The following is a 17,805-nucleotide window of genomic DNA, read 5'->3' as shown; positions in this document are numbered from 1 at the left end:
GGGCTGTGCTGCTGGGACACCTGAGCTGGCTCGCTGTCACTAGTGGCCTCTTCCTTTCGGCCCTTTGCCTCAGCCAGCCTTTCCAGATCTTTTGGATCTGAATCTGGGGTCTGGTCTTTGCGGTCTGAGTGATCTCCTGGATCTTTGTCCTCAGAGAATCTGATTAGTATTCTGCTTGTGTCCTCTGGTTCATGGTGCCGGCAGGGGGGATCCCAGATGGGGTCTGAGGCAGGTGCACTGAGCTTAGGCATACTTTGATGTAGTCCTTTGCTAACCATCTGTGCTTTAGACTTCGCTATTTCAGAATCATTCTGATTCAACGGTGCAGACAAACAAGGGACCTCTCCCTTCCATCATCTACTTTATTAGAACATCATCTCCTACAAGCCTTTTATGGTTCTCAGCACCTTTCTCCAGAGGCTGTAGTTTATCCTGACCCTATTCCGTGGGTGTGGGCCACTGTTTTATTTGCCTTTGTGGGTTTTGTCCTTCCATCTTTTGTATCTGTTTATTTCCTCTTAAAGTTGTTCCTGAAGAATTTGGTACATATCTTAGGTAAACTAGGTACATGCCATTCTGCCATTGCTGATGGAAGGCAAGTGATACGATATTGTTGTGGGGCTCAAAAAGGAATGGGTTCAAAAGACGTTACCGTGGGAACCACTCACCTTGAATTACAGCACAGCCAGAGCCTCATTTCTGGTGGCACTCTTCAGCATCTGGAAAGACAGTCCTTAAGACCCTTGGAGATTTGTTAAGGATGTCACCAAAGATTTTTCTGCGTTTTTGTACATTTCATTTCCCCAGCAGCCAGCATAGTGCCCGGCAGCTGCTAGGCTTGCAATAGATATGTATTGGTTGAATGAAAGAACAGCAATACAGCACCTTACAAATTCAGAAATTCATGTGGCAACAGACTTCTGAAATTATGTTCATCCTTGCTATAAACCAAAGATTAGAGAGTTCAAGAATGACTGCCTTTTTTTTTTTTTTTTTTTGAGACGGAATCTCGCTCTATCACCCAGGCTGGAGTTCAGTGGCATGATCTCGGCTCACTACAACCTCTGCCTCCCGGGTTCACACCGTTCTCCTGCCTCAGCCTCCCGAGTAGCTGGGACTACAGGCGCCCGCCACCACGCCCGGCTAATTTTTTGTATTTTTAGTAGAGACGGGTTTCACCGTGTTAGCCAGGATGGTCTCAATCTCCTGACCTTATGATCCGCCTGCCTTGGCCTCCCAAAGTGTTGGGATTACAGGTGTGAGCCACCGTGCCCGGCCATGAATGCCTTTTATTAACCAATCAATCTTCATAGTTTGGGCTGGGAGCAGTAGCTTATGCCTGTAATCCCAGCACTTTGGAAACTCGATGCAGGAGGCTTGCTTGAGCCCAGGAGTTGGAGACCAGCCTGGACAGCATAATGAAATCCCATCTTTGTTTTTTTGTTTTTGAGACGGAGTCTCACTGTGTCTCCCAGGCTGGAGTGCAGTGGCGCCATCTCGGCTCACTGTAACCTCTGCCTTCCAGGTTCAGGCAATTCTCCTGCCTTAGCTGTAATCCCTAGTAGCTGGGATTACAGCTACTAATAGCTGTAATAGTTTACCATGCCCTGCTAATTTTCATGTATTTAGTAGAGATGGGGATTTACCACGTTGACCAGGCTGGTTTCAAACTCCTGACCTCAGGTAATCGGCCTAGCTGAGACCACATCCCTAAACAAAATTTTAAAAGTTAGCCATGCATAGTGGTGCATACCTGTAGTCCCAGCTGCTAGGGAGGCTTAGGTAGGAGGATCACTTGAGCCTGGGAGTTTGAGACTGCAACGAACTGTAATCACACCACTGCACACTCCAGCCTAGGTGACAGAGTAAGACCCTGTCTCACAAAAAAAAACAATGCAAATATTAAAAATAACAAATAAGATAACATGGTGGGCGAAATGCTAGGACACAAGTTTTCTCATACACATGAATGGGGGTGTAAACTGATTTAACTTTTGGGGTAATTTAGCAGCGTATAAAAGCCTCTACTTCCATGTTCTTTTTGACTTAGTAATTCTAATTCTAGAAATTTATACTAAGGAACTGGAAACATATACAGTGATTTATGTTCAATCCTATTCCTCAGAGTAAGAAGTTGGGAGCAATCTGTATTTCAGCAGTAGATTTCTGGTTAAACAATTAGTTCTGTAGCTACTAAAATAGTAAGTTAATAGGATAACTAGCACAAACTATATATTGATTTAAGAAAACAAAAGCGCATGAATTAGAAGTGTTTCTGTTACAGAAAACTAGATGTCTAGAAGGCTGTCTCTGGGTGGTGGGATTAATGTTTAATTTCTTCTGTGTTTTCCTTTATTCACCGTGATGAATGTTATTTTTATTACCCGAAAAGAAAATTATTTGAAAACAAAACAAAAACTCCTGAGGCAACTAATACTGAAGGGGGAAGTCCTGGGCATATGCCAGAATCCATCCCAGAACCTCAGGTGCTGGCGAGCCCTGTGTGCTGTTTCTTCTGTTGTGACTCAGTATCCTCGGAGAATCACATAATCAACGTTATGCTGGCAGCTTGTAGAGAGATGCACTAAGAAATTAGAGAATTGTATGCAAAATGTTTCTATGTCTTTTATAAAATTGTTGTTGAAGACATTGTGTTGTGAACTTTAAACGTCCAAAATTTTTTCCACATTATTATTTTTTAGAGCAATTTTAGGTTCACAGCAAAATTAAGAGGAAGGTACAGAGATTTCCTAAATGCTCTCTCCTCCTACACATGCACAACCTCCCCCATTGTCAACATCTCGCACCAGAGTGGTACATTTGTTACAGTTAATGAACCCACATTGACACACCACCCAGAGCCCACAGTTTACATAAGGATTCCCTCTTGGTGTTGTACATTCTGTAAGATCCACTATTTGTAGTACCGTAGAGGTTCGTTTCAGTGCCCTGAAAATCCTTTGTACTCCACCTATTCATTCCTCCCTCCTCAGACCCCGGCAGCCACCTGTCTTTTTACTGTTTGTATGGTTTTGCTTTATTTATTTATTTATTTTTTTGAGACAGTCTGTTGCCCAGGCTGGAGTGCAGTGGTGAGATCTTGGCTCACTGCATCCTCCGCCTCCCAGGTTCAAGTGATGCTCGTGCCTTAGTCTCCCGGGTAGCTGGCATTACAGGTGCATACCACTACGCCCAGCTAATTTTTGTATTTTTAGTAGAGACGGGGTTTTGCCATGTTGGCCAGGCTGGTCTCGAACTCCTGACCTCAGGTGATCCGCCCACCTCGGCCTCCCAAAAGTGCTGGGATTACACACGTGAGCCACTGTGCCAGGCCATGGTTTTGCTTTTTCCAGAATGTCATCTAGTTGGAATCATATAGTATGTAATTTTTTCAGATTGACTTCTTTCACTAAGTTATTTGCATTTTAAGTTTTTTCCATGACTTGATTGCTCATTTCATCATGGAATAATTTCATTGTCTGGATGTACTGCAGCTTGTTTGTCCATTGGCTGAAGGACAGCATCTTCATTGCTTTTATGTTTTGACAGTATGAACATAGGTACTATAAACATCTGTATACAGATTTTTCTGTGCACATAAGTTCTCAACTTCGTTTTTGTTGTTGTTTTTTTGAAACGGAGTTTCATTCTTGTTGCCCAGGCTGGAGTGCAATGGCACTCAGCTCACTGCAACCTCTGCCTCCTGGGTTCCAGCGATTCTCCTGCCTCAGCCTCCCAAGTAGCTGGGATTACAGGCACCCGCCACCGTGCCTGGATAATTTTTGTATTTTTCGTAGAGACGAGATTTCACCATGTTGGCCAGGCTGGTCTCAAACTCCTGACCTCAGGTGATCCAGCCTCTCAAGGTGCTGGGATTACAGGCGTGTGCCACCTTGCCTGGCCTGTATGTTTTCAGTTTCTTTGGGTAAGTACCAAAAAGCAAAAACAGAATTCCTTTTGCTATTTGTTATAATGCCTTTTATTAGAGAGTGAAAGCCATGGGATGCATTACATTTTTTCTCGGTCCTGGCTGTCAGAAATTTCAGAAATCAGTTTTTTGCTGAATTGTACTAATTACTAACATCCTGATATGGATTTCTGGTATAATTATCTGCATTATTTCTTCACTATTTTGCCTTTTAAAACACTTTAAAAATTATTTCTATCTAATCTGGCTTTTTATTATAAGCTGCCTTCATTTCTTTTTGGAAGTAAACAAGTATTATAATAAGTAGACACTAATAGTATTTTAGTGGTGTTACTACACACCCACCAGAATGGCAGAAATAAGACAGAATATGCCGAAGCTGGCAAGGATGTGGGGCAGACGGAGCCCTTGCCCCTGCTGGGGAGCATGTAAACTGATACAGCAGAAATGCATATGTATACTGACCAAAAGACATGTATTTAGATATTCACAGCAGCATAATTCTTAATAGCCAACTGTAAACTGTATACTAGCAGCAGAATGAGTACATAAATTCTGCTATATTTGCATAATGGAATACTATACAGCAAGGAGAATGAACTTTCACAGCTTCACGTAATGTTATGGAGGACTTTCTGAAGCATAATGTTGAATGAAATAAGCTAAATACAAAACAGTACAGAGCGTATGATTCCATTTATATAAATTACAAAAACAGGCAAAACTAACTGATGCTGTTCAATCAGGGTTAGTGTACCTCTTGGGTAGGTTAGTGGCTGGAAGGGAGCATCAAGGGAGGGGCTTCTGGGCTGCTGGCGATGTTCTGTGTCCTGGTCAGAGTACCATTTACACAGGTGTGTAATTTAGGTTACCTGTCCAATTCTTTTTTCTTTTTCTTTTTTTTTTTTTTGAGACGGAGTCTCGCGCTGTCCCCAGGCTGGAATGCAGTGGCGTGATCTCGGCTCACTGCAAGCTCCGCCTCCTGAGTTCACTCCATTCTCCTCCCTCAGCCTCCTGAGTAGCTGGTACTACAGGCTCCCGCCACCGTGCCCAGCTAATTTTTTGTATTTTTAGTAGAGATGGGGTTTCACCGTGTTAGCCAGGATGGTCTTGATCTCCTGACCTTGTGATCTGCTTGCCTCAGCCTCCCAAAGTGCAGGTGTGAGCCACCGCGCCCGCCCGATACCTGTCCAACACTTAATACACGTTACCTTCAGTAGGAACTTAATGGTATACGGTGTGCCTGACAAATTGGAGCTGCTGCCAGTGTGGCCGCATGTTTCTTGAGACAGCTCTTGCTTCTTCAGCAGTACCGTGTGTGGCTGGCCATACTGAAACAGTTAACCTTTGAGAGTTTCTGTTGCTTTTGTTTGGCATTTCTTTGGGAAATCTTTGGCCTTTGGAGTTCTGAGTTCTGCGTTGCTGGAGTCAGGGCTCCATTTCACTGAGCCTGGTGGTGCCCTTGGCTCTGATGAAAGAGCACCAGGACCACACGGACACCTTCCCCTGGTGCCACTGTTTGTTTCACTAACCAGCTCTTCCTTGTTGATGACAATCAAATTCAGGGTAAAAATGACCCTGGTTGCTTCCTGTATTAGTCAGTTTTCATACTGCTGACAAAGACATACTCAAGACTGGGAAGAAAAAGGTGTTTAATTGGATGTAGAGTTCCACATGGCTGTGGAGGCCTCAGAATCATGGCGGGAGGTGAAAGGCTCTTTTTACATGGCAGCACCAAGAGAAAATGAGGAAGAAGCAAAAGTGGAAACCCCTGATAAACTGATCAGATCTCATGAGACTTATTCACTATCACGAGAATAGCACGGGAAAGGCTGGCCCCCATGATTTAATGACCTCTCCCGGGTCCCTCCCACAACACATGGGAATTCTGGGAGATATAATTCAAGTTGAGATTTGGGTGGGGGCACAGCTAAACCGTATCACTTCCTTAATGTACTGAGAGAAAATTGTCACCATGCATCCAGCATGTTCAGATGAGGCTCTGTTTTCAGTGGAAGGTGTCTGTGCTGAGCAGATGTCTAGATGGTCGATGGCCCTTTCCTGCCTGAGCCTGTCGTGTGGGCTGTGTCTTCCATCTGGCACTGTTGTCGATGCCATCTCCCTTTAACTCAAGAAGCTGATTTCTCTCTCCTTTTGTTCTCAACCCCATTTTCCATGAACATTTGGTTCACTGGTTTCTACTTAAATGTTTATCTTTTTGAAGTAGAATGGTATCTTAGTTTATGCTGCTGTAACTGTACACCACACACCGGGTAATTTATAAATAATAGAGATATAGTCCTTAGAGTTGTGGAGGGCTAGACAAGGTCTCACTGTGTTGCCCAGGCTCGAACTCCTGGGCTCAAGCAATCCTCGCACCTCAGCCTTCAAAAGTGTTGGCATTACAGGTATGAGCCACTGCACCGCACCCCTCTATCCCTTTTATAAAGTGCAAATCCATTCATGAGGGCAGAGTCCTTATGACATAATCACTTTCCTGAATTCTCCACCTCACAGTACCACCATAATGGGGGCTAAGTTTAAACATGAATTTTGGAGGGACAAATTCAAACTGTACCAAGTGGTGATCTTTCTCTCTATCCCTCGTTATCAGCTCTTACTCTTCGGAATACATCGTGCCCACACCCATTGCCACGTTCAGGCCATGAGACCACTCACTAGGTCTCACTGGCACTTGTGGGATGATGCTTACCTCCTGTGTATTTTGTAAAGGTGGTTTCATCGGCCATGCTCTGTATATGCAGTGACCTTTGACACCACAAAAATCACTTGTACTCACTTTTTTGTTCTCTTCTCCTGAGATTTTGCAGGCACCTTCTCTGGGCACGTCACATGCGTCATCCTCAGCACCCTGGGTCCTCTTGGTTACTCTGGGCATTTTTTCCTCTGATTGTTTTTCCGGCTGACTTTTGAGGGACACTCTGTGGCCAGCTGTTCACGTCTCATTTCCTCCATTTTCCTCTAAGCCATGACCTTTGACTGGTGCGTGAGATGAAAACAGCAGCTCACGTTCCGGAGTCCTTCAGGCTGTTCCCTGGGGGCGCCCTGTGGTTTCCCAGGGAAACTGAGAGGAGAGCGCCAGGCCATGCTTTCCTGAGTGTTGCCCGGCTTCTCGGACTTGTGCTTACTGTACTTCCGAGTGCCACCCGGCTTCTTGGACCTGTGCTAACTGTGCTTTCCTGAGTGTCGCCCGGCTTCTTGGACCTGTGCTTACTATGCTGTCTTGAGTGCCGCCTGGCTTCTCGGACCTGCGCTAGTTACATCGTTCTCATTTCCAGCCTCCCAGTATTCCTGGACAGTGCATTTCATGTTTTGTTTTGTTTTGTTTGTCGCCCCGGCTGGAGTGCAGTGGCGCTATCCTGGTTCACTGCAAGCTCCACCTCCCGGGTTCACGCCATTCTCCTGCCTCAGCCTCCCGAGTAACTGGGACTACAGGCGACTGCCACTGCGCCTGGCTAATTTTTTGTATTTTTAGTAGAGACAGGGTTTCACCATGTTAGCCAAGATGGTCTCGATCTCCTGACCTCGTGATCCACCCACCTCGGCCTCCCAAAGTACTGGGATTACAGGCATGAGCCACCGTGCCCGGCCATTTCGTGTTGTTTTAAAACATGGGCACCAAGGCTGTGAATCTGAAGCCGGGCCCCCAGCCCGGGCACTTTGCTGGGTGCTGCACAGGTAACTGTGACACGTCCCTCACTGCGTCTGTTTCTGTGGTTGTCCATTCAGAGGACTCTGAGGATGTGAGGAAACGTTTGTTCTGCGCCAAAGAGCCAGTCAGCTCCTGGAAGCCTTTTACTGGTCACATTTTTGTTAAACTCACTTATTTCGTGCTGCATGGGATTTGACATCAGCCGTGCTTGCGCGGAGGACAAGGTTGTGCTCAGCAGATGTGGATGGATGGATGGGCGCATAGGAGATGTAATCGGGGAGGAGTGGCCCAGGGTATGGTGTGGGCACTTGTTCTAAAGGTAACTTCGTGGCGTCACAGGGCAAGTTCTGGCTCTGAAAGGACAAAGACACAGCTTTGTGACGCCAAAGGGACCTTGACATCAGAGCTTGAGTACCAAGTGACAGTGCTTCAGACTTCAAAGGGAATGTCTAAGCCGGGGTATTTTCTGGGAACTGTACTTTTTATTTCATTTTACTTATTTTACGTTTTAATTTCAAAAATATATTTGGAGGTTTAAAAATAAACACAGAACAAACAAAACCCCCAAACCCAGTTCCCTAGAGTTGGGTCCACACAGTGGACCTGACAGTGCCCACAGGACGGGACGGGATGACCTCTGCTTGGACACCTGTGCGGCGTTGGCTGGGCTTGCTCCCTGTGGACCTTCTGGCCCCAGCTCACAGGATCCAGCGCACCTGGAGGCCTCTGTGTGTCATGGAGGGGCCAAGGCCCTACTCTCGGGGCTTCCTGCAGTTTGCTTGGGAAGACACAGCCTTTCAAGCCCTTGGCACAAATGCGTATCGGATTGAGCTGTCAGCTGGGCTGGCCCAGGAGGAGCACACAGGTGATTCTGCTTGGCTGCTTGGCCTCCCAGAGAGTCAGCATATGTGAAAACGCCTTTTCCTGGAACCAGGAGGATGGGGACGCATGACAGGAGGAAGGAAGCCCGGATGGAGTGTGATGACGGGCGCCGCCTGCCTCCTTCAGGGCACATAGCAGGCTTGATGCGCAGGGTCTTGTTTGAAAGCTGGACCAAAGTGTGCTCTCTCATTAGCTCACATTTTAGAACTAAAATGCATGTTTTAGATTAGCTACATTTATTGAATAAAGCATTGTTTTCTAGTGTTAATTTTTTTGTTTTTGTTTTTGAGATGGAGTTTTGCTCTTTTGTCCAGGCTGGAATGCAGTGCAATCTCGGCTCATTGCAACCGCTGCCTCCTGGGTTCAAGCGATTCTCCTGCCTCAAGAGTACCTGGGATTACAGACATGCAACACCATGTCTCTATTTTTAGTAGAGATGGGGTTTCACCATGTTGATCAGGCTGGTCTCGAACTCCTGACCTCAGGTGATCCGTCTGCCTTGACCTCCCAAAGTGCTGGGATTATAGGCGTGAGCCACCATGCCCAGCCTAGTGTTAATGTTTTTTTTCTTTTTTCTTTTTTGGAGATGGAGTCTTGCTCTGTCGCCCAGGCTAGAGTGCAGTGGTGCAATCTTGGCTCACTGCAACCTTCACCTCCCGTATTCAAGCAGTTCTCCCTGCCTCATCTTCCCAAGCCTCCCGTATTCAAGCAGTTCTCCCTGGCTCATCTTCCCAAGTAGCTGGGATTACAGGCATGCACCACCACGCCTGGCTAATTTTTGTATTTTTAGTAGAGTTGGGGTTTCGCCATGTTGCCCAGGCTGGTCTCAAACTCCTGTCCTCAGGTGATCCACCCACCTCAGCCTTCCAAAGTGCTGGGATTACAGGTGTGAGCCACCACATCCAACCCTAGTGTTAATTTTTAATGAGAGTGAGTTGATTATTTTCTGTTGCTCTAACAGAATCTTAAGCTAGAATCCCCCTCCTCCAGGGGAGTCTGAGGTTATTTTTTTAAGAGTTACGGTTCCTTGAGAGTAAAAACAACCACCCAACCTTTCGGGCCTGTTAGTTCAAGCAAAGTTTGTGTTTTTTTCTGATGGTAGCAATTCTTTTTTTTTTCTCTTCTTGACTGTGCCTTAGGGTATGTTTGTTCAACTAAGACATGTAGTAAACGTTTTTAATCTGAATATTATGTGTAGTAAACGTTTTTAATCTGAATATTACGTTTATGTCAACACTTCCCCCAAATGCTCAAGTCACTGCTTTGATCATCCTATAAATGATATAATACTGTTATAATATTTAAATGCCATAGCAATAATCCTAATAGTTACATGATGTTTTGGATTTATAGTAGCAACTGTTGTTTACTGAACCTTTGCTGTTTGCTGGGCATTGTGCTTAGCTTTTAGTACGCATCATCTTATTAAAATGCTATGATAGGCTGGGTGTGGTAGCTCACGCCTGTAATTGCAGCACTTTGGGAGGCCGAGGCTGGCAGATCACCTGAGGTCAGGAGTTCGAGACCAGCCTGACCAACATAGTGAAACCTTGTCTCTGCGAAAAATACAAAATTAGCCGGACGTGGTGGCACATGCCTGTAATCCCAGCTACTCGGGAAGCTGAAACAGGAGAATCGCTTGAACCCAGGAGAGGGCCAGGTGCAGTGGCTCATGCCTGTAATCCCAGCACTTTGGGAGGCTGACGCAAGTGGATCACAAGGTCAGGAGTTCAAGACCAGCCTGGCCAATATGATGAAACCCCATCTCGACTAAAAATACAAAAATTAGATGAGCGTGGTGGCACGCTCCTGTAGTCCCAACTGCTCGGGAGGCTGAGGCAGGAGAATCACTTGAACCCGGGAGGCAGAGGTTGCAGTGAACTGAGATCCTGCCACTGCAGCCCAGGCTGGGCAACAGAGCAAGACTCTGTCTCAAAAAATAAAAATAATAAAAAAAAATAAAAACAAGGCTAAAAGGCTACAATAATTACGTTAAGTAGGTAAGTAGGTTACTAGCATCCCCATTTTATGGAGGAAATGAGGTTTCATGAGATTAAGTCATTTGCCCAACTAGTAATGGGAAGAGCTGGAATTTGAATCTGAATCACTGTGATCTCCACTTCCCTATTACCATCTATTGTTAGTGGTTGGTTTTTGTTTGGCAGCTTTATTGAGGTATAGTTGACACACAGTGAAACCTGGGGAACCGTTCCCACAAATAAGATCATAAGCATCCCCTCACCAGCCATCATCCCTAAACATCTTCTTGTGCCCCTTCCTCCTGTCCTTTCCCATCCCTGGGAAGTCAGTGATCTGTTTTCACAACACACTTATTTGCATTTTTTTTTAGAATTTTATGTAACTGGCATTATACAATATATACTCCAGTATGTTTGAATTGTTTCATGTAGGATAATTATTTTGAGCTTGATCAATGATGAGTGTGTCCATAGTGATATTCTAGTGTAAATGTAACAGAAATTGTTTATTCATTCATCTGTTGATGGACATTTGAAGTGCTTCCAGTTTGGGGCTGTTACAAAGAAAGCAGCAGTGAACATCTGTGTATAAATCTTTGTGTGGACATATGCTTTCATTTCTCTTGGATAAATGCTAGAAATGGAATGGTTGGGCCATGCGGTTAAGAAACTCACAAACTGTTTTGCAGAGTGGTTGTGTTATGTTACACCAGTAGCCTATGAGGGTTTCAGTTACTTCGTATCCTATCAATGCTGGGTATGGTCTGTCTTTTCTATTTTGGCTGTTGTCGTAGGTGTGTAATGGGTATTTAATGGTTTTACATTGTGGTTTTAATCTATGTACTTTTTTTTTTTTTTGAGATGGGATCTTGCTCTGTCACCTAGGTTGGAGTGTGGTGATAGGATCATAGCTCACTGACCCTGACCTCTTCTCTGCCTCCTGAGTAGCTGTGACTACAGGCACATGCCACCATGCTGGCTAGTTTTTTTATTATTCATTTTTGTAGAGACAGGGTCTTGCTGTGTTGACCAGGCTAGTCTCAAACTTCTGGCCTCAAACTATCCTCCTACCTCGGCCTCCCAAAGTGTTGGGATTACAGGTGTGAGCCACCGCATCTGGCCTAATTCACATGCTTAGAAAATGTTGGTCACTGTCTTCTGGCTTGCATTTTTCTGACAAGAAATCTGATGTCCACCTTATCTTTGTCCTTATCTTGGTTTTCTTGTAATAATGTTCTTTGTTCTTCCCTTTCCCCAGCCCCTTTGAGGATTTTTCTCTTAGGGTGCCGCTTGTACTTTTCCTCGTTACTTGTGCTTGGGGTCCATTGAGCTGCTTGGATTTGTGAGTTGATAGTTTTCATCAAAATGGAAACATTTTGGCCATTATCTCTTCAAATACTTTTTTTGTCTTTCTGGTCCCCTGACTTTCCAAATTCAGGGACCCCAAATTAGGCCACTGGTCCCCAACCTTTTTGGCATTGGGGACTGGTTTCATGGAAGACAATTTTTCCATGGACCAGGTTGGTTGGGGATGATTTTGGGAAGACCCAAGTGCATTACATTTATCATTAGATTCTCATAAGGAGTAAGCAGCCTAGATCCCTCCCCTGCACCGTTCACAGCAGGTTCATGTTTCTATGAGAATCTAATGCCCTGGACAATCTGTCAGGTGGAGCTCAGGCAGTAATGCTTGCTGGCCCATTGCTCACCTGCTGCTGTACGGCCCGGTTGCTAACAGGCCACGTGGCCAGTACTGGTCTCTGGCCTGGGGGCTGGGGACCCCTGTATTAGGCCACTTGAAGTTGTCCAAAGCTCCTGATGCTCTCTGTTCGTTTTTTTCAGGTTTTTTTTTTTTTTTTTTTGAGTTTTGTTTTAGATAGCTTCTATTGCTATGCCTTCACATTTACCAATCTCTGTAGTGTCTCATCTGTTGATCATCTTCCAAGTCTTTATTTAACACAAGAATCTTTCATCTAGCTGCTTGATTTGCTTATCTGCTAATTTTGTCATCTGTGATTTCTGGGCCAGTTTTGATTGGTTGGTTTTTTCCTCATATGGTTTGTATTTTCCTGCTTTTTGGTGTGTCTGGTACTTTCGGTTCAATGCCAGACATTATTGATTGCTAGGTTTGATATCTTATAAATATCCCTGAGCTTTGTTCTGGGACGTTGTTAATTTCCTTGGAAATGGTTTGATCTTTTCTGGCCTTGCTTTTCAACATTGCTAGGTGGGGCCAAAGCAGCATGAAGTCTGACGCTAATTTTTTCCTACCACTGAGGCAAAAGCATTCAGCTTATGCTACCCAGTGTCCTTTGATGGTGAGTTTCGTCTGTGTCTTGTGGGAACAGGTACCATGACTGGCTCTGTGGGTGCCAGGCACTGGCTTTTTGGGAGCTTCGTTCTTTTTCTGTACAGCTCTCTTTTCCAGCACTCTGTCCTGTGGATTCAGGCCAGCCCTGTCTCCCTGGACTCCCAGCCATGGCTCTGCCTGGGTTCCCCTCCATGATGTGGGGCCACCAGGGGCACCCCTTATTGTTTGCCATCAGTCAGAGGTTACTACCCTTCATGACTTCCTCAGGTCCAGTGTCTTAAATCATCCTTGTGCATGCATGCGTGTGTGCGTGTGTATGTGTGTGTGTGTAATAGGTAAATCTAGCATCTGTGACACTATCTGTACTGAAGTAGATTTTTTAAATTGCTCAGATGACTTGAATTCAATGCATCAGAATGATGAGGCTCACTGGCCCTGTGAGCGCAGTTTTCTGGGGTCTGGTTATGGACCTGGCTCGTGCTTAGGTTGGCGGTGGCTGGCCTCTGCCCTGCTGTCAGCAGCAGTGTCCTGTCCTCGGCTCCAGCAGTGCACACTTGGCACACCTGGGACTTCCTGGTCAGCATGAGAACGGACTCCTTCAACTGCAACTCACTCTTCTGCTTTCACATTCATACTTAAAGGTTTTACTTAAACTTTGTTACAACATTCTAGTCGCACTTTTGCATCTTTTAAAACTTTCTTTTGATGGAAAGTATGACTATTTCTAATAAAGAGATTGACAAGGTTGATTTTTGACATGAGATTTAAGATGCAAATGCTCTTATGATTATAAAATAATTTGTCAGATTTATCATCCATATAACACCATTTGAAATTATTTTTTATTCTTGGTAATTAAGATTTTTTATGTCTGTGTCCTTTGATAAAAAAGTAAAACTGTACTAAATGTAAAAATTTAACCTGCATGGTGTCAGGCACCTGTAATCCCAGCTACTCAGGAGGCTGAGGCAGGAGAAGTGCTTGAACCTGGGAGGCGGAGGTTGCAGTGAGCCAAGATTGCGCCTCTTCACTCCAACCTGGGCGACAGAGTGAGACTCCATCCCCCCCCAAAAAAAGTGTGTGTGTGTGTGTGTGTGTATATATATATATATATATAGTCTCATATCTAGAGATAACTATTAGTAATCTTATGTATTTTCTCTTAGATGCACATATATTTTTTTCAAATCATTTTCCTCACTTTCTATTTTAGTGGAAGACTTACAACCCTGCCTTCTCCCAGTTGGAAATCTGGTTCCGGTTTTTCTTTGTGGTGCTCACCTTCATCGTCACTGTGAGTACCATTCGCCTGACACAGCACGGCAGATCCCAGCCAGGAAGAAGCTGGTTGATGCAGTTACGATCTTCTGTGCAAGCCACATGGAGATTGATCTGAACTCAGATGCTCCATCCAGTGGGCTGTGCTGATATTACTACTCTGTGTGTCTGCCAAGATGCTGTCATGCGAGAAAGAATGATGTGGTATCCTGTATTCAGGATTTCTGTAGAGTGCAGGAGTCATTACACATCACCGAGTTTTAAGTAAATGTTCATCATGTGCGGTGAGAAATGCCATTTCATGTGTATGGAAGGAAGTCTGCCTTATTTGAGTGAGCTTCTCTGAGTGCAGATGCAGCATGCTCTTGGGTTTTTATATTTTATATTTTTATAGTTGTACCAGTCCTTTGTGTTTTGGGGCATTTTCAGGAATAAGGCCAAAGAGAAGTGTTTTGGGAATGCAGGCGTTGGGCTCTTTTGGGATCTGAGGTTTCTGTCCACGAGCCCACAGTAACTTTGGGGGAAATGCTTACCCTGAGAAACCCAAGGGAGCCCCCCAGAGCCCCAGTCTGTGAAGATGAGAATTGGTAAATTGGAGGAAGGGAAGGTGTGCTTCATGTAGTGATCTGTCGCCGCCTGAAGCATGGCGTTCTGCCCTCATCAACTGCTTGTCCTGGTGCAGGATGGTGGGGAGGTGACATTTAGGAAATGTGTCCACCCAGGAACACTTGGTATTTCTCAGAGTAACTGTGCATGGAAAGACACAGGCGTGTGCACCTGTGAGCAGATGCTCTGCTGGAGCGAAGGGTGTGGGTGCTAGAACCACAGGAAGCTGGAGGGAAGGGTGTGAGTGCTAGAACCACAGGAAGCTGGAGGGAAGGGTGTGAGTGCTGGAGCCACAGGGAGCTGGAGGGAAGGGCGTGGGTGCTGGAGCCACAGGGAGCTGGAGGGAAGGGCATGGGTGCTGNGCTAGAACCACAGGGAGCTGGAGGGAAGGGCGTGGGTGCTGGGGCCACAGGGAGCTGGAGGGAAGGGCATGGGTGCTGGAGCCACAGGGAGCTGGAGGTTGTAGTCAGGCCCAGCCCAGGGCCTCCAGGATCCCAGGGCTCCCCCAGTGAGCTTCGTAAATGAAAGTGGAAAGCTGGTAATTGTGTCTGGATAGTCAAACTCTTGCTTCTTCTCAAAGGCTCTCTGATGCCCTGAGATTCTGCTGCCACACTCTGGAGCCCAAAGAGCTATTTATTACTCAGGGCCCTAAGTATGTTCTTAAAAAGAGGGAAGATGGTCCCTAGGCAAGGAAATCCACATTGCCTAGACAACTACTGGCTTATATCAGATTATAAGAAAACAAATCAACAACAAAACCCTGGCCTAAAAATTATAAGTTATGTAATGTTTTGAAGCAGTTTAAAGAAACTTCTTCCACAGGCTTAACACACTTTCTTCAGGGAGGTGTTTGAAAAGAAATGCATCCTCTGACCATTGTTACGAGACTCCTACATTCTCTTGGCTTTGCGTGGGTGAGCCCTGGCACCATCTTGGAAGCTGCTGCCATCTGTAGCATTTGCACTGCCGGGAACTTGAGGCTCCTGTCACACCCACGGATGTGGCCTGTGTCCTGGGTGGGTCCTTCTGAGTGCGGGCTCTCTGGAGCAGGCCCAATGGAAGTGGGCCTTGTTTTCCTCACCGGTGGAGGTGAGGGGGCAGGTGCTCTTCCCTATTGCAGGGATTATGTTCCTCCTCCTCTCCTGCTCCTATGAGGACAGCTAGGAACCTGTCTTAGCTGTTGCTTCTCTGCAGAAAGTAACAACCTTGTCTTGGTTGTCACTGATAGTCTCCAGGACACAGTAGACAATTCAGCCAGGGCTTAAGGCAGTGGATCTTAATGGGGCACCTAGACCATTGATTAGGGAAGACAACCTGGTATGCAGGCAAGGTGTGAGCAAACCCTGCGGACAAGGTGTGAGCAAACCCTGCGGGCAAGGTGTGAGCAAGGGCTGTAAGAGCAAGGTGTGAGCAAAGGCTGCAAGCAAGGTGTGAGCAAAGGCTGCGAGCAAAGGCAGTAACTGGAGGCCTGATTTGGTTTGCAGTGCCTGTTTGCGCATTCCCTCCGGAAATTTTCCATGAGAGACTGGGGCATCGAGCAGAAGTGGATGTCTGTTCTCCTGCCTCTGCTGCTGCTTTACAATGGTGGGTAGTTCCATTTTTACTTAGGAACTTTCCCCTTTAAAATGTAAAGCTGGAGGCCAGGTGCAGGGTTGTGCCTGTCATCCCAGCACTTTGAGAGGCTGGGGCAGGAGGATTGCTTGAAGCCAGGAGTTTAACAACGGCCTGGGTAACATAGCGAGACTCTACAAAAAATAAAATTAGCTGGGCACGGTGGTGCGTGCCTGTGGTCCCAACTACGTGGGAGGCTGAGGTGGGAGGATTGCTTGAGCCCAGGAGTCTGAGGCTGCAGTGAGTCATGATGGCACCACTGCACTCCAGCCTGGGTGCAGCCTCCAACCCTCTCTTAAAACAAAAAAGAAGTAAAGCGGGAAGGCATCTTGGAGATGGCCTAGGCCCAGAAGAGCCTGTAGGGAGCCCCAGAAGGAACATGTAGCCGTGTGCTCCCTGGCGCCCCAGGAGCCATGTTCCACCGAGCTGGGGCAGATGCCTGGCTCTCTAACAAATAGGCTGCTGTTTGGTAGTTAAAACTTGGATGTGCTACAGACACAGCAGTCCTGGAACTTGGCTGAAGGTGGCCAGACGTGGCTGGCTGTTCCTCTTTTCCTGCTCCAAAAGTGTTTGCTTCCTGAGCTGCCGCAGTCGGAACTCCTAGGCTCCGGGAGGAGCTAATGGTAGCAGCATACGGTGCTCTGTCACGATCAGTGCAGCAATCTGTTCAGTGGCTTTTAGGTGTTTTGGAAGACAAAATAGCCATTGGTTCACTACCTTTCCTTTGGCTCTGACCAGGGAGAAAAGCTGGTAGTGAGCTCCGACTCCGCAGAGGGATGGGGTGCTCTCTGCTAGGTGCTGACCCCGCAGAGGGTTGGGGTGCTCTCTGCCGGGTGCTCGCGGGCCTTGTTCTCCTCATGCATTTCTGCCCTTTGTGTTCCAGATCCATTCTTCCCCCTCTCCTTCCTGGTCAACAGCTGGCTCCCGGGGATGCTGGACGACCTTTTTCAGTCCATGTTCCTGTGCGCCCTGCTGCTCTTCTGGCTGTGCGTGTACCATGGGATTCGCGTCCAGGTGAGCCGCAGCTCTCCGCACTGCTGGGGGAGGTTCCAGACTGTGTCCTCCCTTCCAAACTCTGAGGACAGCCCGGAAAGGAATTTATCTATGGAAGCCTGCCTACAGGCCCATACTCAATAGAAAAATCACGTTATGTACAATTACTAATTTGGTTTTCTTTATTTCTTTTTATTTTTTTCTTTTTAGGGAGAAAGAAAGTGCTTAACTTTCTATTTGCCTAAATTCTTCATTGTTGGACTATTGTGGTTGGCTTCTGTTACGCTAGGAATATGGCAAACGTGAGTAATTCTATTATGTGTGAAACGTCAGTCATGAAAAGCATTTGACAAAAGTGGAAAGGCCAGGCTGGGCGTGGTGGCTAACGCCTGTAATCTCAGCACTTTGAGAGGCTGACGTGGGCAAATCACTGGAGCTCAGAAGTTCAAGACCAGCCTGGGCAACATGGTGAAACCCTGTCTCTACCAAAAATACAAAAATTAGCTGGTCGTGGTGGTGCACACCTGTAGTCATAGCTTCCTGG

At 46.2% G+C, this 17,805-nt stretch overlaps 1 protein-coding gene across 1 annotated transcript in view; it reads left to right on the top strand.

Annotated features, from left to right (window-relative positions):
• The window catches only part of TMEM181 (transmembrane protein 181), a 107,147-nt gene that overhangs the window by 62,735 nt on the left and 26,607 nt on the right, over positions 1-17,805 (top strand). Inside the window, 4 exon segments of the mRNA XM_025382181.1 lie at positions 13,987-14,067; positions 16,142-16,241; positions 17,152-17,282; positions 17,472-17,563. Of these exon segments, the coding sequence (XP_025237966.1) occupies positions 13,987-14,067; positions 16,142-16,241; positions 17,152-17,282; positions 17,472-17,563 (404 nt within the window).

This window comes from Theropithecus gelada, chromosome 4, assembly GCF_003255815.1.
Source record: "Theropithecus gelada isolate Dixy chromosome 4, Tgel_1.0, whole genome shotgun sequence".
NCBI lineage: Eukaryota > Metazoa > Chordata > Mammalia > Primates > Cercopithecidae > Theropithecus > Theropithecus gelada.
The sequence above is the reverse complement of the archived record's forward strand: the minus strand, read 5'-3'. Positions and strand labels throughout refer to the sequence as shown.